We start from the raw sequence: 23,064 nt of genomic DNA, 5'->3' as shown, positions 1-23,064 counted from the left end.
AACTGCTGACGTGTTACTGAAAGCTGAAACATGCGTATAATGTACCGTTTGCTCTTTTTAGGCTTTATCCTGTAATACCAGGTAATGCTCGTGTGATTCCAGATAAAGATGTCCAAATTGGAGAATACCTCATTCCCCCAAAAGTAAGATTTTTTTTTGTTTACAAACTCTACAGTGGGTTCAGGATGTTCTACTGCACTGTTTAATACAGGGTGTGACAGGCGAGAGAGCTCCAAGAAGCAGCATGTGCAGAGGTGAGGAGCAGACGTACTTGAAGCTTCCCCAATCACAGCTAGCTGTTACGGGCCCAGTTCACTGCCTGGGCATGGGCAACATCTGGCATTCAAGTGGCTAGAAACCTGCTCTTAACGAGGGCACATGTTCAAGCTGCACACGGAGTCACCCTTCCACAGCCGAACTTTAACTACTCATCCAAGGGAACAGAATTGCTTGTTTGTCTCTGCCGTACCCCTGTCTCAACCCTCCATTCCATCAATGGTGCCAGACCAAGGGCTTGTTTTACTGTACTGTTTAGTTTCTGCTTCTGACAATTTGCTGTATTTCTGAAAACAAATGCTTTGGTTCAACGAGCGAGATTGCCCTCAGAAATGCACTAATAACAAATTGCTCATTGGTTTATTATGTGTCCCAAGGTACAGTGAAATAAATTTGTTTTGTATGCCATCAACAGAAATCATTCCACCACGTCACTACATCTAGGTAGTACAAGGGAAACGCAGAATCTGAATCAGGTGTATTAACACTGACCAATGTTATGAAATTGGTTGTTTCGCTCACACCCGCGCTCGCCCTGATCGCCTCAGAACCGCGCTCGCCCTGATCGCCTCAGACCCGCGCTCGCCCTGATCGCCTCAGACCCGCGCTCCCTCTGATCGCCTCAGACCCGCGCTCCCTCTGATCGCCTCAGAACCACGCTCCCTCTGATCGCCTCAGACCCGCGCTCCCTCTGATCGCCTCAGACCCGCGCTCCCTCTGATCGCCTCAGAACCGCGCTCGCCCTGATCGCCTCAGACCCGCGCTCGCCCTGATCGCCTCAGACCCGCGCTCCCTCTGATCGCCTCAGAACCGCGCTTCCTCTGATCGCCTCAGAACCGCGCTCGCCCTGATCGCCTCAGACCCGCGCTCCCTCTGATCGCCTCAGAACCGCACTCCCTCTGATCGCCTCAGAACCGCGCTCGCCCTGATCGCCTCAGACCCGCGCTCCCTCTGATCGCCTCAGAACCGCGCTCGCCCTGATCGCCTCAGACCCGCGCTCCCTCTGATCGCCTCAGACCCGCGCTCCCTCTGATCGCTTCAGAACCGCGCTCGCCCTGATCGCCTCAGACCCGCGCTCCCTCTGATCGCCTCAGAACCGCGCTCCCTCTGATCGCCTCAGAACCGCGCTCGCCCTGATCGCCTCAGAACCGCGCTCGCCCTGATCGCCTCAGAAAGGCGCTCCCCCCGATCGCCTCAGAAACGCGCTCTCTCTCATCGCGTCAGGAACGCGCTCGAACCGCTCGCCTCAGGAACGCGCTCGCCACGATCGCCTCAGAAACGCTCAGCAACTGATCGCCTCAGAACCGCGGTCCCTCTGATCGCCTCAGACCCGTGATCTCTCTCATCGCCTCAGAACCGCGCTCTCTCTCATCGCCTCAGAACCGCGCTCTCTCTCATCGCCTCAGAACCGCGCTCCCTCTGATCGCCTCAGACCCGTGATCTCTCTTATCGCCTCAGAACCGCGCTCTCTCTCATCGCCTCAGAACCGCGCTCTCTCTCATCGCCTCAGAACCGCGCTCCCTCTGCTCGCCTCAGATCCGCGCTCCCTCTGATCGCCTCAGAACCGCGCTCGCCCTGATCGCCTCAGAACCGCGCTCGCCTTATGGGTGGAGCTGAGAAACAGGAAAGGTATGGCTACATTAATGAGGTTGTATTGCAGACCACCAAATAGTCAGCAAGAATTGGAAGAGCAAATCTGCAGAGAGATAGCAGACAACTGCACGAAACATAAAGTTGTGATGGTAGGGGATTTTAATTTTCCATATATTGATTGGAACTCCCATACTGTTAGGGGTCTAGATGATTTAGAGTTTGTAAAATGTGTTCAGGAAAGTTTTCTAAATCAATATATAGAGGGACCAACTAGAGGGGATACAGTATTGTATCTCCTGTTAGGAAATGAGTTAGGACAACTGACGCAAGTCTGTGGAGGGGAGCAATTTGGTTCCAGTGATCATAACACCATTAGTTTCAACTTGATCATGGACAAGGATAGATCTGGTCCTAGGGTTGAGGTTCTGAACTGGAAGAAGGCCAAATTTGAAGAAATGAGAAAGGATCTAAAAAGCGTGGATTGGGACAGGTTGTTCTCTGGCATGGATGTGATCGGGAGGTGGGAAGCCTTCAAAGGAGAAATTTTGAGAGTGTAGAGTTTGTATGTTCCTGTTAGGATTAAAGGCAAAGTGAATAGGATTAAGGAACCTTGGTTCTCAAGGGATATTGCAACACTGATAAAGAAGAAGAGGGAGTTGTATGACATGTATAGGAAACAGGGAGTAAATAAAGTGCTTGAGGAGTATAAGAAGTGCAAGAAAATACTTAAATAAATCAGGAAGGCTAAAAGAAGACATGAGGTTGCCTTAGCAGTCAAAGTGAAGGATAATCCAAAGGGCTTTTACAGGTATATTAAGAGCAAAAGGATTGTAAGGGATAAAATTGGTCCTTTTGAAGATCAGAGTGGTCGGCTATATGCGGAACCAAAGGAAATAGGGGAGATCTTAAATAGGTTTTTTGCGTCTGTGTTTACTAAGGAAACGAGCTTGAAGTCTATGGAATTAAGGGAATTAAGTAGTGAGATCACGGAAACTGTACAGATTGAAAAGGAGGAGGTCCTTGCTGTCTTGAGGAAAATTACAGTGGATAAATCCCCGGGACCTGACAGGGTGTTCCCTCGGACCTTGAAGGAGACTAGTGTTGAAATTGTAGGGGCCCTGGCTGAAATATTTTAAATGTCGCTGTCTACAGGTGAGGTGCTGGAGGATTGGAGAGTGGCTCATGTTGTTCTGTTGTTTAAAAAAGGATCGAAAAGTAATCCGGGAAATTATAGGCCGGTAAGTTTAACGTCGGTAGTAGGCAAGTTATTGGAGGGAGTACTAAGAGACAGAATCTACAAACATTTGGATAGACAGGGACTTATTAGGGAGAGTCAACATGGCTTTGTGCATGGTAGGTCATGTTTGACCAATCTGTTGGAGTTTTTCAAGGAGGTTACCAGGAAAGTGGATGAAGGGAAGGCAGTGGATATTGTCTATATGGACTTCAGTAAGGCCTTTGACAAGGTCCCGCATGGGAGGTGACTTAGGAAAATTCAGTTGCTATGTATACATGGAGAGGAGGTAAATTGGATTAGACGTTGGCTCAATGGAAGAAGCCAAAGAGTGGTAGTAGCGAATTGCTTCTCCGTGTGGAGGCCTGTGACTAGTGGTGTACCAAAGGGATCAGTGCTGGGTCGACTGTTATTTGTCATCTATATCAATGATCTGGATGATAATGTGGTAAATTGGATCAGCAAGTTTGCTGATGATACAAAGATTGGAGGTGTAGTAGACAGTGAGGAAGGTTTTCATAGTCTGCAGAGGGACTTGGACCAGCTGGAAAAATGGGCTGAAAAATGGCAGATGCAGTTTAATACAGACAACTGTGAGGTATTGCATGTTGGAAGGACAAACCAAGGTAGAACATACAGGGTTAATGGTAAGGCACTGAGGAGTGCAGTGGAACAGAGGGATCTGGGAATACAGATACAAAATTCCCTAAAAGTGGCGTCACAGGTAGATAGGGTTGCAAAGAGAGCTTTTGGTACATTGGCCTTTATTAATCAAAGTATTGAGTATAAGAGCTGGAATGTTATGATGAGGTTGTATAAGGCATTGGTGAGGCCGAATCTGGAGTATTGTGTTCAGTTTTGGTCACCAAATTACAGGAAGGATATAAATAAGGTTGAAAGAGTGCAGAGAAGGTTTACAAGGATGTTGCCGGGACTTGAGAAACTCAGTTACAGAGAAAGGTTGAATAGGTTAGGACTTTATTCCCTGGAGCATAGAAGAATGAGGGGAGATTTGATAGAGGTATATAAAATAATGATGGGTATAGATGGAGTGAATGCAAGCAGGCTTTTTCCACTGAGACAAGGGCAGAAAAAAACCAGAGGACATGGGTTAAGGGTGAGGCGGGGAAGGTTTAAAGGGAACATTAGTGGGGGCTTCTTCACACAGAGAGTGGTGGGAGTATAGAATGAGATGCCAGACGAGGTGGTAAGTGCGGGTTCTGTTTTAAGATTTAAGAATAAATTGGACAGATGCATGGATGGGAAGTGCATGGAGGGATATGGTCTGTGTGCAGGTCAGTGGGACTAGGCAAAAAATGGATCGGCACAGCCAAGAAGGGCCAAAAGGCCTGTTTCTGTGCTGTAGTTTTTTCTATGGTTTCTAACCGCGCTCCCTCTGATCGCCTCAGAACCGTGCTCCCTGTCATTGCCTCAGACCCGCGCTCGCCCTCATCGCCTCAGACCCGCGCTCGCCCTGATCGCCTCAGAACCGCACTCCCTCTCATCGCCTCAGACCCGCGCTCGCCCTGATCGCCTCAGAACCGCACTCCCTCTCATCGCCTCAGAACTGTGCTCGCCCTGATCGCCACAGAACCGCGCTCGCCCTGTTCGCCTCAGACCCGCGCTCGCACTGATCACCTCAGAACCGTGATCGCCCTGATCGCCTCAGAACCGCGCTCCCTCTCATCGCGTCAGAACCGCATTCCCTGTCATCGCCTCAGAACCGCGCTCGCCCTGATCGCCTCAGAACCGCGCTCGCCCTGATCGCCTCAGAACCGCGCCCGCCCTGATCGCCTCAGAACCGCGCCCGCCCTGATCACCTCAGAACCGCGCTCCCCATGATTGCCTCAAAACTGCGCTCCGTCCGATCGCCTCAGAACCACGCACGCCCTGATCACCTCAGAACCGCGCTCCCCATGATCGCCTGAAAACCGCGCTCCGTCCGATTGCCTCAGAACCGCGCTCCCTCCGATCTCCTCTGAAAAGCGCTCCCACTGATCGCCTCAGAACCGCGCTCGCCCTGATCGCCTGAAAACCGCACTCCCGCTTATCGCCTCAGAACCGCGCTCCCACCGATCACCTCAGAACCGCGCTCCCTATGATCGCCTTAGAACCGCGCCCGCCCTGATCACCTCAGAACCACGCTCGCCCTGATCGCCTCAGACCCGCGCTCGCCCTGATCGCCTCAGACCTGCGCTCCCACGTATCGCCTCAGAACCGTGCTCCCTATGATCGCCTCAGAACCGAGCTCACCCTCATCGCCTCAGAACCGCGCTCGCCCTGTTCGCCTCAGACCCGCCATTGCCTTATGGGTGGAGCTGAGAAACAGGAAAGGTATGGCCACATTAGAGGGATTGTATTACAGTCCACCCAATAGTCAACGAGAATTGGAAGAGTAAATCTGCAGAGAGATAGCGGCCAACTGCAGGAAACATAAAGTTGTGACGGCAGGGGATTTTAATTTTCCATATACTCATTGGGACTCCCATACTGTTAGGGGTCTAGATGGTTTAGAGTTTTGAAAAATGTGTTCAGGAAAGTTTTCTAAATCAATATATAGAGGGACCAACTAGAGGGGATGCAATATTGGATCTCCTGTTAGGAAATGAGTTAGGACAACTGACGCAAGTCTGTGTAGGGGAGCACTTTGGTTCCAGTGATCATAACACCATTAGTTTCAACTTGATCATGGACAAGGATAGATTGGTTCCGAGGGTTGAGGTTCTGAAGTGGAAGAAGGCCAAATTTGAAGAAATGAGAAAGGATCTAAAAAGCGTGGATTGGGACAGGTTGTTCACTGGCAAAGATGTGATCGGTAGGTGGGAAGCCTTCAAAGCAGAAATTTTGAGAGTGTGGACTTTGTATGTTCCTGTCAGGATTAAAGGCAAATTGAATAGGAATAAGAAACCTTGGTTCTCAAGGGATATTGCAACTCTGATAAAGAAGAAGAGGGAGTTGTATGACATGTATAGGAAACGGAGTAAATAGAGTTCTTGAGGAGTAAAAGAAGTGCAAGAATATACTTAAGAAAAAAGCAGCAAGGCTAAAAGAAGACATGAGGTTGCCTTAGCAGTCAAAGTGAAGGGTAATCCAAAGAGCTTTTACAGGTATAGTAAGAGCAAACAGATTGTAAGGGATAAAATTTTGGTCCTCTTGAAGATCAGAGTGGTCGGCTATGTGCGGAACCAAAGGAAATTGAGGAGATCTTAATTAGGTTTTTTTGTGTCTGTATTTACTAAGGAAACTGGCATGAAGTCTATGGAATTAAGGGAAACAAGTAGTGAGATCATGGAAACTGTACAGATTGAAAAGGAGGAGGTGCTTGCTGTCTTCAGGAAAATTAAAGTGGATAAATCCCCGGGACCTGACAGGATGTTCCCTCGGACCTTGAAACAGACTAGTGTTGAAATTGCAGGGGCCCTGGCTGAAATATTTAAAATGTCGCTATCTACAGGTGAGGTGCAGGAGGATTGGAGAGTGGCTCATGTTGTTCCGTTGTTTAAAAAAGGATCGAAAAGTAATCCGGGAAATTATAGGCCGGTAAATTTAACGTCGGTAGTAGGTAAGTTATTGGAGGGAGTACCAAGAGACACAATCTACAAGCATTTGGATAGACAGGGACTTATTAGGGAGAGTCAATATGGCTTTGTGCATGGTATGTCATGTTTGACCAATCTATTGGAGTTTTTCGAGGAGGTTACCAGGAAAGTGGATGAAAGGAAGGCAGTGGATATTGTCTACATGGACTTCAGTAAGGCCTTTGACAAGGTCGCGCATGGGAGGTTAGTTAGGAATATTCAGTCGCTAGGTATACAGGGAGAGGTGGTAAATTGGATTAGACATTGGCTCGATGTAAGAAGCCAGAGAGTGGTGGTAGAGAATTGCTTCTCCGAGTGGAGGCCTGTGACTAGTGGTGTGCCACAGGGATTAGTGCTGGTCCATTGTTATTTGTCATCTATATCAATGATCTGGATGATAATGTGGTAAATTGGATCATCAAATTTGCTGATGATACAAAGATTGGAGGTGTAGTAGACAGTGAGGAAGGTTTTCAGAGCCTGCAGAGGGACTTGGACCAGCTGGAAAAATGGGCTGAAAAATGGCAGATGGAGTTTAATACAGACAAGTGTGAGGTATTGCACATTGGAAGGAGAAACCAAGGTAGGACATACAGGGTTAATGGTAAGGCACTGAGGAATGCAGTAGAACAGAGGGATCTGGGAATACAGATACAAAATTCCCTAAAAGTGGCGTCACAGGTAGATAGGGTCGTAAAGAGAGCTTTTGGTACATTGGCCTTTATTAATCAAAGTATTGAGTATAAGAGCTGGAATGTTATGATGAGGTTGCACAAGGCATTGGTGAGGCCGAATCTGGAGTATTGTGTTCAGTTTTGGTCACCAAATTACAGGAAGGATATAAATAAGTTTGAAAGAATGCAGAGAAGGTTTACAAGGATGTTACCGGAACTTGAGAAACTCAGTTACAGAGAAAGGTTGAATAGGTTAGGACTTTATTCCCTGGAGTGTAGAAGAATGAGGGGAGATTTGATAGAGGTATATAAAATAATGATGGGTATAGATAGAGTGAATGCAAGCTGGCTTTCTCCACTGAGGCAAGGGCAGAAAAAAACCAGAGGACATGGGTTAAGGGTGAGGGGGGGAAGTCTAAAGGAAACATTGGGCGGGGCTTCTTCACACAGAGAGTGGTGGGAGTATGGAATGAGCTGCCAGATGAGGTGTTAAATGCGGGTTCATTTTTAACATTTAAGAATAAATTGGACAGATACATGGATGGGAGTTGTATGGCGGGATATGGTCCGTGTGCAGGTCAGTAGGACTAGGCAGAAAATGGTTCAGCACAGTCAAGAAGGGCCAAAAGGCCTGTTTCAGTGCTGTAGTTTTTTCTACGGTTTCTAACCGCGCTCCCTCTGATTGCCTCAGAACCGCGCTTGCCCTGATCGCCTCAGAACCGTGCCCCCTCTAATCACCTGAGAACCGTGCTCCCTCTAATCACCTCAGATCCGTGCTCCCGCTGATCGCCTCAGAACCGCGCTCGCCCTGATTGCCTCAGAACCGCGCTCGCCCTGATCGCCTCAGACCCGCGCTGCCTATGATCGCCGCAGAACCGAGCTCGTCCTCATCGCCTCAGACCCGCCATTGCCTTATGGGTGGAGCTGAGAAACAGGAAAGGTATGGCCATATTAGAGGGATTGTATTGCAGTCAACCCAATAGTCAACGAGAATTGGAAGAGCAAATCTGCAGAGAGATAGCAGCCAACTGCAGGAAACATAAAGTTGTGACGGTAGGGGATTTTAATTTTCCATATATTGATTGGGACTCCCATACTGTTATGGGTCTAGATGGTTTAGAGTTTGTAAAATGTGTTCAGGAAAGTTTTCTAAATCAATATATAGAGGGACCAACTAGAGGGGATGCAATATTGGATCTCCTGTTAGGAAATAAGTTCGGACAAGTGACGCAAGTCTGTGTAGGGGAGCACTTTGGTTCCAGTGATCATAACACCATTAGTTTCAACTTGATCATGGACAAGGATAGATTGGTTCCTAGGGTTGAGTTTCTGAACTGGAAGAAGGCCAAATTTGAAGAAATGATAAAGGATCGAAAAAGCGTGGATTGGGACAGGTTGTTCTCTGGCAAAGATGTGATCGGTAGGTGGGAAACCTTCAAAGGAGAAATTTTGAGAGTGCAGAGTTTGTATGTTCCTGTCAGGATTATAGGCAAATTGAATAGGAATAAGGAACCTTGGTTCTCAAGGGATATTGCAACTCTGATAAAGAAGAAGAGGGAGTTGTATGACAGGTATAGGAAACGGAGTAAATAAAGTGCTTGAGGAGTATAATAAGTGCAAGAAAATACTTAATAAAGAAAGCAGGAAGGCTAAAAGAAGACATGAGGTTGCCTTGGCAGTCAAAGTGAAGGATAATCCAAAGAGCTTTTACGGGTATATTAAGAGCAAACGGATTGTAAGGGATAAAATTTGTCCTCTTGAAGATCAGAGTGATTGGCTATGTGTGGAACCAAAGGAAATGGAGGAGATCTTAAATAGGTTTTTTGCGTCTGTATTTATTAAGGAAACTGGCATGAAGTCTATGGAATTAAGGGAAACAAGTAGTGAGATCATGGAAACTGTACAGATTGAAAAGGAGGAGGTGCTTGCTGTCTTCAGGAAAATTAAAGTGGATAAATCCCCGGGACCTGACAGGATGTTCCCTCGGACCTTGAAAAAGACTAGTGTTGAAATTGCAGGGGCCCTGGCTGAAATATTTAAAATGTCGCTATCTACAGGTGAGGTGCCGGAGGATTGGAGAGTGGCTCATGTTGTTCCGTTGTTTAAAAAAGGATCGAAAAGTAATCCGGGAAATTATAGGCCAGTAAATTTAATGTCGGTAGTAGGTAAGTTATTGGAGGGAGTACTAAGAGACAGAATCTACAAGCATTTGGATAGACAGGGACTTATTAGGGAGAGTCAATATGGATTTGTGCGTGGTAGGTCATGTTTGACCAATCTATTGGAGTTTTTTGAGGAGGTTAACAGGAAAGTTGATGAAGGGAAGGCAGTGGATATTGCCCACATGGAATTCAGTATGGCCTTTGACAAGGTCCCTCATGAGAGGTTAGTTAGGAAAATTCAGTCGCGAGGTATTCATGGAGAGGTGGTAAATTGGATTAGACATTGGTTCAATGGTAGAAGCCAAAGACTGGGAGTAGAGAATTGCTTCTCCGAGTGGAGGCCTGTGGCTAGTGGTGTGACACGGGAATCAGTGCTGCGTCCGCTGTTATTTGTCAACTATATCAATGATCTGGATGATAATCTGGTAAATCGGATCAGCAAATATGCTGATGATACGAAGATTGGAGGTGTGGTAGACAGTGAGGAAGGTTTTCATAGTCTGCAGAGGGACTTGGACCAGCTGGGAAAATGGGCTGAAAAATGGCAGATGCAGTTTAATACAGACAACTCTGAGGTATTGCACGTTGGAAGGACAAACCAAGGCAGAACATACAGGGTTAATGGTAAGGCACTGAGGAGTGCAGTAGAACAGAGGGATCTGGGAATACAGATACAAAATTCCCTAAAAGTGGCGTTGCAGGTAGATAGGGTCGTAAATAAAGCTTTTGGTGCATTGGCCTTTATACATCAAAGTATTGAGTATAAGAGCTGGAATGTTATGATGAGGTTGCATAAGGCATTGGTGAGCCTGAATCTGGAGTATTGTGTTCAGTTTTGGTCACCAAATTACAGGAAGGATATAAATAAGTTTGAAAGAATGCAGAGAAGGTTTACAAGGATGTTACCGGGACTTGAGAAACTCAGTTACAGAGAAAGATTGAATAGTTTAGGACTTTATTTCCTGGAGCGGAGAAGAATGAGGGGAGATTTGATAGAGGTATATAAAATAATGATTGGAAAAGATAGAGTGAATGCAAGCAGGCTTTTTCCACTGTGGCAAAGGCAGAAAAAAGCAAAGGATATGGGTTAAGGGTGAAGGGAGTGGGGGAGTCTAATGGGAACATTAGTTGGGGGCTTCTCACACAGAGAGTGGTGGGAGTATAGAATGAGATGCCAGACGAGGTGGTAAATGCGGGTTGTTTTTTAACATTTAAGAATAAATTGGACAGATACATGGATGGGAAATGCATGGAGGGATATGGTCCGTGTGCAGGTCAGTGGGACTAGGCAGAAAATGGATCGGCACAGCCAAGAAGGGCCAAAAGGCCTGTTTCAGTGCTGTAGTTTTTTCTACGGTTTCTAACCGCGCTCCCTCTGATTGCCTCAGAACCGCGCTTGCCCTGATCGCCTCAGAACCGTGCCCCCTCTAATCACCTGAGAACCGTGCTCCCTCTAATCACCTCAGATCCGTGCTCCCGCTGATCGCCTCAGAACCGCGCTCGCCCTGATTGCCTCAGAACCGCGCTCGCCCTGATCGCCTCAGACCCGCGCTGCCTATGATCGCCGCAGAACCGAGCTCGTCCTCATCGCCTCAGACCCGCCATTGCCTTATGGGTGGAGCTGAGAAACAGGAAAGGTATGGCCATATTAGAGGGATTGTATTACAGTCCACCCAATAGTCAACGAGAATTGAAGAGCAAATCTGCAGAGAGATAGCAGCCAACTGCAGGAAACATAAAGTTGTGACGGCAGGGGATTTTAATTTTCCATATACTCAGACCAGCGCTCGCCCTGATCGCCTCAGAAACGCGCGCTCTCTCATCGCGTCAGAACCGCGCTCCCTGTCATTGCCTCAGAACCGCGCACGCCCTGATCGCCTCAGAACCGCGCTCCCTCTGATCGCCTCAGAACCGCGCTCCCACTGATCGCCTCAGAACCGCGCTCCCGCTGATCGCCTCAGAACCGCGCTCCAACTGATCGCCTCAGAACCGCGCTCCCGCTGATCGCCTCAGAACCGCGCTCCCGCTGATCGCCTCAGAACCGCGCTCCCTCTGCTCGCTTCAGAACCGCGCTCGCCCTGCTCGCCTCAGAAACGCGCGCTCTCTCATCGCGTCAGGACCGCGCTCCCTGTCATCGCCTCAGAAACGCGCTCGGCCTGATCGCCTCAGAACCGCGCTTCCTCTGATCGCCTCAGAACCGCGATCCCTGTGTTCGCTACAAAACCGCGCTCGCCCTGATCCTCTCAGACCCGTGCTTCTTCTGATCGCCTCAGAACCGCGATCCCTGTGTTCGCTACAAAACCGCGCTCGCCCTGATCCTCTCAGACCCGTGCTTCTTCTGATCGCCTCCGACCCGCGCTCTCTCTGATGGCCTGAGAACCGCGCTCGCCCTGATCGCCTCAGATCCGCGCTCCCGCTGGTCGCCACAGAACCGCCATCGCCTTAAGGGTGGAACCGAGAAACAGGAAAGGTATGGCCACATTAGAGGGATTGTATTACAGTCCACCCAATAGTCAACGAGAATTGAAGAGCAAATCTGCAGAGAGATAGCAGGCAACTGCAGGAAACATAAAGTTGTGACGGCAGGGGATTTTAATTTTCCATATACTCATTGGGACTCCCATACTGTTAGGGGTCTAGATGGTTTAGAGTTTTGAAAAATGTGTTCAGGAAAGTTTTCTAAATCAATATATAGAGGGACCAACGAGAGGGGATGCAATATTGGATCTCCTGTTAGGAAATGAGTTAGGACAACTGACGCAAGTCTGTGTAGGGGAGCACTTTGGTTCCAGTGATCATAACACCATCAGTTTCAAGTTGATCATGGACAAGGAAAGATCGGTTCCCAGGGTTGAGGTTCTGAACTGGAAAAAGGCCAAATTTGAAGAAATGAAAAAGGATCTAAAAAGCGTGGATTGGGACATGTTGTTGTCCGGCAAAGATGTGATTGGCAGGTGGGAAGCCTTCAAAGGAGAAATTTTGAGAGTGCAGTGTTTGTATGTTCCTGTCAGGATTAAAGGCAAATTGAATAGGAATAAGGAACCTTGGTTCTCAAGGGTTATTGCAACTCTGATAAAGAAGAAGAGGGAGTTGTATGACATGTTTAGGAAACAGGGAGTAAATAAAGTGCTTTAGGAGTATAAGAAGTGCAAGAAAATACTTAAGAAAGAAAACAGGAGGGCTAAAAGAAGACATGAGGTTGCCTTGGCAGTCAAAGTGAAGGATAATCCAAAGAGCTTTTACAGGTATATTAAGAGCAAACGGATTGTAAGGGATAAAATTTGTCCTCTTGAAGATCAGAGTGGTCGGCTCTGTGTGGAACCAAAGGAAATGGAGATCTTAAATAGGTTTTTTTGCGTCTGTATTTAGTAAGGAAACTGGCATGAAGTCTATGGAATTAAGGGAAACAAGTAGTGAGATCATGGAAACTGTACAGATTGAAAAGGAGGAGGTGCTTGCTGTCTTCAGGAAAACTAAAGTGGATAAATCCCCGGGACCTAACAGGATGTTCCCTCGGACCTTGAAACAGACTAGTGTTGAAATTGCAGGGGCCCTGGCTGAAATATTCAAAATGTCACTGTCTACAGGTGAGGTGCCGGAGGATTGGAGAGTGGCTCATGTTGTTCCATTGTTTAAAAAAGGATCGAAAAGTAATCCGGGAAATTATAGGCCCGTAAATTTAACGTCGGTAGTAGGTAAGTTATTGGAGGGAGTACTAAGAGACAGAATCTACAAGCATTTGGATAGACAGGGACTTATTAGGGAGAGTCAATATGGATTTGTGCGTGGTAGGTCATGTTTGACCAATCTATTGGAGTTTATCGAGGAGGTTAACAGGAAAGTGGATGAAGGGAAGGCAGTGGATATTGTCTACATGGAATTCAGTATGGCCTTTGACAAGGTCCCTCATGAGAGGTTAGTTAGGAAAATTCAGTCGCTAGGTATTCATGGAGAGGTGGTAAATTGGATCAGACATTGGCTCAATGGTAGAAGCCAAAGAGTGGTAGTAGAGAATTGCTTCTCCGAGTGGAGGCCTGTGACTAGTGGTGTGACACGGGAATCAGTGCTGCGTCCGCTGTTATTTGTCATCTATATCAATGATCTGGATGATAATCTGGTAAATCGGATCAGCAAATTTGCTGATGATACGAAGATTGGAGGTGTGGTAGACAGTGAGGAAGGTTTTCAGAGCCTGCAGAGGGACTTGGACCAGCTGGGAAAATGGGCTGAAAAATGGCAGATGCAGTTTAATACAGACAAGTGTGAGGTATTGCACGTTGGAAGGACAAACCAAGGTAGGACATACAGGGTTAATGGTAAGGCACTGAGGAGTGCAGTAGAACAGAGGGATCTGGGAATACACATACAAAATTCCCTAAAAGTGGCGTCACAGGTAGATAGGGTCGTAAAGAGAGCTTTTGGTACATTGGACTTTATTAATCAAAGTATTGAGTATAAGAGCTGGAATGTTATGATGAGGTTGTATAAGGCATTGGTGAGCCCGAATCTGGAGTATTGTGTTCAGTTTTGGTCACCAAATTACAGGAAGAATATAAATAAGTTTGAAAGAATGCAGAGAAGGTTTACAAGGATGTTACCGGGACTTGAGAAACTCAGTTACAGAGAAAGATTGAATAGTTTAGGACTTTATTTCCTGGAGCGGAGAAGAATGAGGGGAGATTTGATAGAGGTATATAAAATAATGATTGGAAAAGATAGAGTGAATGCAAGCAGGCTTTTTCCACTGAGGGAAAGGCAGAAAAAAAAGCAGAGGACATGGGTTAAGGGTGAAGGGAGTGGGGGAGTCTAATGGGAACATTAGTTGGGGGCTTCTCACACACAGAGTGGTGGGAGTATAGAATGAGATGCCAGACGAGGTGGTAAATGCGGGTTGTTTTTTAACATTTAAGAATAAATTGGACAGATACATGGATGGGAAATGCATGGAGGGGTATGGTCCGTGTGCAGGTCAGTGGGACTAGGCAGAAAATGGATCGGCACAGCCAAGAAGGGCCAAAAGGCCTGTTTCTGTGCTGTAGTTTTTTTCTATGGTTTCTAACCGCGCTCGCCCTGATCGCCTCAGACCCGCGATCGCCCTGATTGCCTCAGAACCGCGCTCACCCTGATCTCCTCAGAACCGCACTGCCTCTCATCGTGTCAGAACCGCGCTCCCTGCCATTGCCTCAGAAATGCGCTCCCTTTGATCGCCACAGAACCGCCATCGCCTTAAGGGTGGAACTGAGAAACAGGAAAGGTATGGCCACATTAGAGGGATTGTATTACAGTCCACCCAATAGTCAATGAGAATTGGAAGAGCAAATCTGCAGAGAGATAGCAGGCAACTGCAGGAAACATAAAGTTGTGATGGTAGGGGATTTTAATTTTCCATATATTGATTGGGACTCCCATACTGTTAGGGGTCTAGATGGTTTAGAGTTTGTAAATGTGTTCAGGAAAGTTTTCTAAAACAATATATAGAGGGACCAACGAGAGGGGATGCAATATTGGATCTCCTGTTAGGAAATGAGTTAGGACAACTGACGCAAGTCTGTGCAGGGGAGCACTTTGGTTCCAGTGATCATAACACCATTAGTTTCAAGCTGATCTTGGACAAGGAAAGATCGGTTCCTAGGGTTGAGGTTCTGAACTGGAAGAAGGCCAAATTTGAAGAAATGAAAAAGGATCTAAAAAGCGTGGATTGGGACATGTTGTTGTCCGGCAAAGATGTGATTGGCAGGTGGGAAGCCTTCAAAGGAGAAATTTTGAAAAATGGCAGATGCAGTTTAATACAGACAAGTGTGAGGTATTGCACGTTGGAAGGAGAAACCAAGGTAGAACATACAGGGTTAATGGTAAGGCACTGAGGAGTGCAGTAGAACAGAGGGATCTGGGAATACAGATACAAAATTTCCTAAAAGTGGCGTCACAGGTAGATAGGGTTGTAAAGAGAGCTTTTGGTAGATTGGCCTTTATACATCAAAGTATTGAGTATAAGAGCTGGAATGTTATGATGAGGTTGCATAAGGCATTGGTGAGCCTGAATCTGGAGTATTGTGTTCAGTTTTGGTCACCAAATTACAGGAAGAATATAAATAAGTTTGAAAGAATGCAGAGAAGGTTTACAAGGATGTTACCGGGACTTGAGAAACTCAGTTACAGAGAAAGATTGAATAGTTTAGGACTTTATTTCCTGGAGCGGAGAAGAATGAGGGGAGATTTGATAGAGGTATATAAAATAATGATTGGAAAAGATAGAGTTAATGCAAGCAGGCTTTTTCCACTGAGGCAAAGGCAGAAAAGAAGCAAAGGATATGGGTTAAGGGTGAAGGGAGGGCGGGAGTCTAATGGGAACATTAGTTGGGGGCTTCTCACACAGAGAGTGGTGGGAGTATAGAATGAGATGCCAGACGAGGTGGTAAATGCGGGTTGTTTTTTTTAACATTTAAGAATAAATTGGACAGATACATGGATGTGAAGTGCATGGAGGGATATGGTCCGTGTGCAGGTCAGTGGGACTAGGCAGAAAATGGATCGGCACAGCCAAGAAGGGCCAAAAGGCCTGTTTCTGTGCCGTAGTTTTTTTCTATGGTTTCTAACCGTGCTCGCCCTGATCTCCTCAGACCCGCGCTCGCCCTGATCGCCTAAGAACCGCGCTCGCCCAGATCGCCTCAGAACCGCGCTCGCCCTGATCACCTCAGAACCGCGCTCCCTATGATCGCCTCAGAACCGCGCTCCCTGTGCTCGCCTCAGAACCGCGCTCGCTCTGCTCGCTTCAGAACCGCGCGCTCTCTCATCGCGTCAGAACCGCGCTCCCTGTCATTGCCTCAGAAACGCGCTCGGCCTGATCACCTCAGAACCGCGCTTCCTCTGATCGCCTCCGAACCGCGCTCCCTGTGATCGCTTCAGAACCGCGCTGGCCCTGATCCTCTCAGACCCGTGCTCCTTCTGATCGCCTCAGACCCGCGCTCTCTCTGATCACCTCAGAACTGCGCTCGCACTGATGGCCTCAGAACCGCGCTCGCCCTGATCGCCTCAGATCCGCGCTCCCGCTGATCGCCTCAGAACCGCGCTCGCCCTGATCGCCTCAGAACCGCGCTCGCCCTGCTCTCCTCAGAACCGCGCTCGCCCGATCGCCTGAGAACCGCGCTCGCCCTGATCTCCTCAGACCCGCGATCGCCCTGATCGCCTCAGAACCGCGCTCGCCCTGATCACCTCAGAACCGTGCTCGCCCTGATCGCCTCAGACCAGCGCTCGCCCTGATCGCCTCAGAAACGCACGCTCTCTCATCGCGTCAGAACCGCGCTCCCTGTCATTGCCTCAGAACCGCGCACGCCCTGATCGCCTCAGAACCGCGCTCCCTCTGATCGCCTCAGAACCGCGCTCCAACTGATCGCCTCAGAACCGCGCTCCCGCTGATCGCCTCAGAACCGCGCTCACCCTGATCGCCTCAGAACCGCGCTCCAACTGATCGCCTCAGAAACGCGCTCCCGCTGATCGCCTCAGAACCGCGCTCCCGCTGATCGCCTCAGAACCGCGCTCCCTCTGCTCGCTTCAGAACCGCGCTCGCCCTGCTCGCCTCAGAAACGCGCGCTCTCTCATCTCGTCAGGACCGCGCTCCCTGTCATCGCCTCAGAAACGCGCTCGGCCTGATCGCCTCAGAACCGCGCTTCCTCTGATCGCCTCAGAACCGCGATCCCTGTGATCGCTACAAAACCGCGCTCGCCCTGATCCTCTCAGACCCGTGCTTCTTCTGATCGCCTCCGACCCGCGCTCTCTCTGATGGCCTGAGAACCGCGCTCGCCCTGATCGCCTCAGATCCGCGCTCCCGCTGGTCGCCACAGAACCGCCATCGCCTTAAGGGTGGAACCGAGAAACAGGAAAGGTATGGCCACATTAGAGGGATTGTATTACAGTCCACCCAATAGTCAACGAGAATTGAAGAGCAAATCTGCAGAGAGATAGCAGGCAACTGCAGGAAACATAAAGTTGTGACGGCAGGGGATTTTAATTTTCCATATACTCATTGGGACTCCCATACTGTTAGGGGTCTAGATGGTTTAGAGTTTTGAAAAATGTGTTCAGGAAAGTTTTCTAAATCAATATATAGAGGGACCAACGAGAGGGGATGCAATATTGGATCTCCTGTTAGGAAATGAGTTAGGACAACTGACGCAAGTCTGTGTAGGGGAGCACTTTGGTTCCAGTGATCATAACACCATTAGTTTCAAGCTGATCTTGGACAAGGAAAGATCGGTTCCTAGGGTTGAGGTTCTGAACTGGAAAAAGGCCAAATTTGAAGAAATGAAAAAGCATCTAAAAAGCATGGATTGGGACACGTTGTTGTCCGGCAAAGATGTGATTGGCAGGTGGGAAGCCTTCAAAGGAGAAATTTTGAGAGTGCAGTGTTTGTATGTTCCTGTCAGGATTAAAGGCAAATTGAATAGGAATAAGGAACCTTGATTCTCAAGGGTTATTGCAACTCTGATAAAGAAGAAGAGGGAGTTGTATGACATGTATAGGAAACAGGGAGTAAATAAAGTGCTTTAGGAGTATAAGAAGTGCAAGAAAATACTTAATAAAGAAAACAGGAGGGCTAAAAGAAGACATGAGATTGCCTTGGCAGTCAAAGTGAAGGATAATCCAAAGAGCTTTTACAGGTATATTAAGAGCAAACGGATTGTAAGGGATAAAATTTGTCCTCTTGAAGATCAGAGTGGTCGGCTCTGTGTGGAACCAAAGGAAATGGAGATCTTAAATAGGTTTTTTTGCATCTGTATTTAGTAAGGAAACTGGCATGAAGTCTATGGAATTAAGGGAAACAAGTAGTGAGATCATGGAAACTGTACAGATTGAAAAGGAGGAGGTGCTTGCTGTCTTCAGGAAAATTAAAGTGGATAAATCCCCGGGACCTAACAGGATGTTCCCTCGGACCTTGAAACAGACTAGTGTTGAAATTGCAGGGGCCCTGGCTGAAATATTCAAAATGTCACTGTCTACAGGTGAGGTGCCGGAGGATTGGAGAGTGGCTCATGTTGTTCCGTTGTTTAAAAAAGGATCAAAAAGTAATCCGGGAAATTATAGGCCCGTAAATTTAACGTCGGTAGTAGGTAAGTTATTGGAGGGAGTACTAAGAGACAGAATCTACAAGCATTTGGATAGACAGGGACTTATTAGGGAGAGTCAATATGGATTTGTGTGTGGTAGGTCATGTTTGACCAATCTATTGGAGTTTATCGAGGAGGTTAACAGGAAAGTGGATGAAGGGAAGGCAGTGGATATTGTCTACATGGAATTCAGTATGGCCTTTGACAAGGTCCCTCATGAGAGGTTAGTTAGGAAAATTCAGTCGCTAGGTATTCATGGAGAGGTGGTAAATTGGATCAGACATTGGCTCAATGGTAGAAGCCAAAGAGTGGTAGTAGAGAATTGCTTCTCCGAGTGGAGGCCTGTGACTAGTGGTGTGACACGGGAATCAGTGCTGCGTCCGCTGTTATTTGTCATCTATATCAATGATCTGGATGATAATCTGGTAAATCGGATCAGCAAATTTGCTGATGATACGAAGATTGGAGGTGTGGTAGACAGTGAGGAAGGTTTTCAGAGCCTGCAGAGGGACTTGGACCAGCTGGGAAAATGGGCTGAAAAATGGCAGATGGAGTTTAATACAGACAAGTGTGAGGTATTGCACGTTGGAAGGACAAACCAAGGTAGGACATACAGGGTTAATGGTAAGGCACTGAGGAGTGCAGTAGAACAGAGGGATCTGGGAATACACATACAAAATTCCCTAAAAGTGGCGTCACAGGTAGATAGGGTCGTAAAGAGAGCTTTTGGTACATTGGCCTTTATTAATCAAAGTATTGAGTATAAGAGCTGGAATGTTAAGAAGAGGTTGTATAAGGCATTGGTGAGCCCGAATCTGGAGTATTGTGTTCAGTTTTGGTCACCAAATTACAGGAAGAATATAAATAAGTTTGAAAGAATGCAGAGAAGGTTTACAAGGATGTTACCGGGACTTGAGAAACTCAGTTACAGAGAAAGATTGAATAGTTTAGGACTTTATTTCCTGGAGCGGAGAAGAATGAGGGGAGATTTGATAGAGGTATATAAAATAATGATTGGAAAAGATAGAGTGAATGCAAGCAGGCTTTTTCCACTGAGGGAAAGGCAGAAAAAAAGCAGAGGACATGGGTTAAGGGTGAAGGGAGTGGGGGAGTCTAATGGGAACATTAGTTGGGGGCTTCTCACACACAGAGTGGTGGGAGTATAGAATGAGATGCCAGACGAGGTGGTAAATGCGGGTTGTTTTTTAACATTTAAGAATAAATTGGACAGATACATGGATGGGAAATGCATGGAGGGGTATGGTCCGTGTGCAGGTCAGTGGGACTAGGCAGAAAATGGATCGGCACAGCCAAGAAGGGCCAAAAGGCCTGTTTCTGTGCTGTAGTTTTTTTCTATGGTTTCTAACCGCGCTCGCCCTGATCTCCTCAGACCCGCGATCGCCGTGATTGCCTCAGAACCGCGCTCGCCCTGATCTCCTCAGAACCGCGCTGCCTCTCATCGTGTCAGAACCGCGCTCCCTGCCATTGCCTCAGAAATGCGCTCCCTTTGATCGCCACAGAACCGCCATCGCCTTAAGGGTGGAACTGAGAAACAGGAAAGGTATGGCCACATTAGAGGGATTGTATTACAGTCCACCCAATAGTCAATGAGAATTGGAAGAGCAAATCTGCAGAGAGATAGCAGGCAACTGCAGGAAACATAAAGTTGTGATGGTAGGGGATTTTAATTTTCCATATATTGATTGGGACTCCCATACTGTTAGGGGTCTAGATGGTTTAGAGTTTGTAAATGTGTTCAGGAAAGTTTTCTAAAACAATATATAGAGGGACCAACGAGAGGGGATGCAATATTGGATCTCCTGTTAGGAAATGAGTTAGGACATCTGACGCAAGTCTGTGCAGGGGAGCACTTTGGTTCCAGTGATCATAACACCATTAGTTTCAAGCTGATCTTGGACAAGGAAAGATCGGTTCCTAGGGTTGAGGTTCTGAACTGGAAGAAGGCCAAATTTGAAGAAATGAAAAAGGATCTAAAAAGCGTGGATTGGGACACGTTGTTGTCCGGCAAAGATGTGATTGGCAGGTGGGAAGCCTTCAAAGGAGAAATTTTGAAAAATGGCAGATGCAGTTTAATACAGACAAGTGTGAGGTATTGCACGTTGGAAGGAGAAACCAAGGTAGAACATACAGGGTTAATGGCAAGGCAGTGAGGAGTGCAGTGGAACAGAGGGATCTGGGAATACAGATACAAAATTTCCTAAAAGTGGCGTCACAGGTAGATAGGGTTGTAAAGAGAGCTTTTGGTAGATTGGCCTTTATACATCAAAGTATTGAGTATAAGAGCTGGAATGTTATGATGAGGTTGCATAAGGCATTGGTGAGCCTGAATCTGGAGTATTGTGTTCAGTTTTGGTCACCAAATTACAGGAAGAATATAAATACGTTTGAAAGAATGCAGAGAAGGTTTACAAGGATGTTACCGGGACTTGAGAAACTCAGTTACAGAGAAAGATTGAATAGTTTAGGACTTTATTTCCTGGAGCGGAGAAGAATGAGGGGAGATTTGATAGAGGTATATAAAATAATGATTGGAAAAGATAGAGTTAATGCAAGCAGGCTTTTTCCACTGAGGCAAAGGCAGAAAAGAAGCAAAGGATATGGGTTAAGGGTGAAGGGAGGGCGGGAGTCTAATGGGAACATTAGTTGGGGGCTTCTCACACAGAGAGTGGTGGGAGTATAGAATGAGATGCCAGACGAGGTGGTAAATGCGGGTTGTTTTTTTTAACATTTAAGAATAAATTGGACAGATACATGGATGTGAAGTGCATGGAGGGATATGGTCCGTGTGCAGGTCAGTGGGACTAGGCAGAAAATGGATCGGCACAGCCAAGAAGGGCCAAAAGGCCTGTTTCTGTGCCGTAGTTTTTTTCTATGGTTTCTAACCGTGCTCGCCCTGATCTCCTCAGACCCGCGCTCGCCCTGATCGCCTAAGAACCGCGCTCGCCCAGATCGCCTCAGAACCGCGCTCGCCCTGATCACCTCAGAACCGCGCTCCCTATGATCGCCTCAGAACCGCGCTCCCTGTGCTCGCCTCAGAACCGCGCTCGCTCTGCTCGCTTCAGAACCGCGCGCTCTCTCATCGCGTCAGAACCGCGCTCCCTGTCATTGCCTCAGAAACGCGCTCGGCCTGATCACCTCAGAACCGCGCTTCCTCTGATCGCCTCCGAACCGCGCTCCCTGTGATCGCTTCAGAACCGCGCTGGCCCTGATCCTCTCAGACCCGTGCTCCTTCTGATCGCCTCAGATCCGCGCTCTCTCTGATCACCTCAGAACCGCGCTCGCACTGATGGCCTCAGAACCGCGCTCGCCCTGCTCTCCTCAGAACCGCGCTCGCCCTGATCGCCTCAGAACCGCGCTCGCCCTGATCGCCTGAGAACCGCGCTCGCCCTGATCTCCTCAGACCCGCGATCGCCCTGATCGCCTCAGAACCGCGCTCGCCCTGATCAGCTCAGAACCGTGCTCGCCCTGATCGCCTCAGACCAGCGCTCGCCCTGATCGCCTCAGAAACGCGCGCTCTCTCATCGCGTCAGAACCGCGCTCCCTGTCATTGCCTCAGAACCGCGCTCGCCCTGATCGCCTCAGAACCGCGCTCGCCCTGATCGCCTCAGAACCGCGCTCGCCCTGATCGCCTGAGAACCGCGCTCGCCCTGATCTCCTCAGACCCGCGATCGCCCTGATCGCCTCAGAACCGCGCTCGCCCTGATCAGCTCAGAACCGTGCTCGCCCTGATCGCCTCAGACCAGCGCTCGCCCTGATCGCCTCAGAAACGCGCGCTCTCTCATCGCGTCAGAACCGCGCTCCCTGTCATTGCCTCAGAACCGCGCACGCCCTGATCGCCTCAGAACCGCGCTCCCACTGATCGCCTCAGAACCGCGCTCCCGCTGATCGCCTCAGAACCGCGCTCTCTCTGATGGCCTGAGAACCGCGCTCGCCCTGATCGCCTCAGATCCGCGCTCCCGCTGGTCGCCACAGAACCGCCATCGCCTTAAGGGTGGAACCGAGAAACAGGAAAGGTATGGCCACATTAGAGGGATTGTATTACAGTCCACCCAATAGTCAACGAGAATTGAAGAGCAAATCTGCAGAGAGATAGCAGGCAACTGCAGGAAACATAAAGTTGTGACGGCAGGGGATTTTAATTTTCCATATACTCATTGGGACTCCCATACTGTTAGGGGTCTAGATGGTTTAGAGTTTTGAAAAATGTGTTCAGGAAAGTTTTCTAAATCAATATATAGAGGGACCAACGAGAGGGGATGCAATATTGGATCTCCTGTTAGGAAATGAGTTAGGACAACTGACGCAAGTCTGTGTAGGGGAGCACTTTGGTTCCAGTGATCATAACACCATTAGTTTCAAGTTGATCATGGACAAGGAAAGATCGGTTCCCAGGGTTGAGGTTCTGAACTGGAAAAAGGCCAA

General features: G+C 48.0%; 1 protein-coding gene across 3 annotated transcripts in view; it reads left to right on the top strand.

The window, feature by feature from the left end:
* The window catches only part of LOC134340530 (25-hydroxyvitamin D-1 alpha hydroxylase, mitochondrial), a 72,978-nt gene that overhangs the window by 26,251 nt on the left and 23,663 nt on the right, over window positions 1-23,064 (top strand). For all 3 annotated transcript variants that reach the window (XM_063037865.1, XM_063037864.1, XM_063037863.1), the window contains one exon: window positions 62-143. In XM_063037865.1, the coding sequence (XP_062893935.1) occupies window positions 62-143 (82 nt within the window). The remainder of the gene's footprint in view (window positions 1-61; window positions 144-23,064) is intronic.

The sequence above is a fragment of the Mobula hypostoma genome, chromosome X1, assembly GCF_963921235.1.
Source record: "Mobula hypostoma chromosome X1, sMobHyp1.1, whole genome shotgun sequence".
In the NCBI taxonomy this organism is placed as follows: domain Eukaryota; kingdom Metazoa; phylum Chordata; class Chondrichthyes; order Myliobatiformes; family Myliobatidae; genus Mobula; species Mobula hypostoma.
The sequence above is the reverse complement of the archived record's forward strand: the minus strand, read 5'-3'. Positions and strand labels throughout refer to the sequence as shown.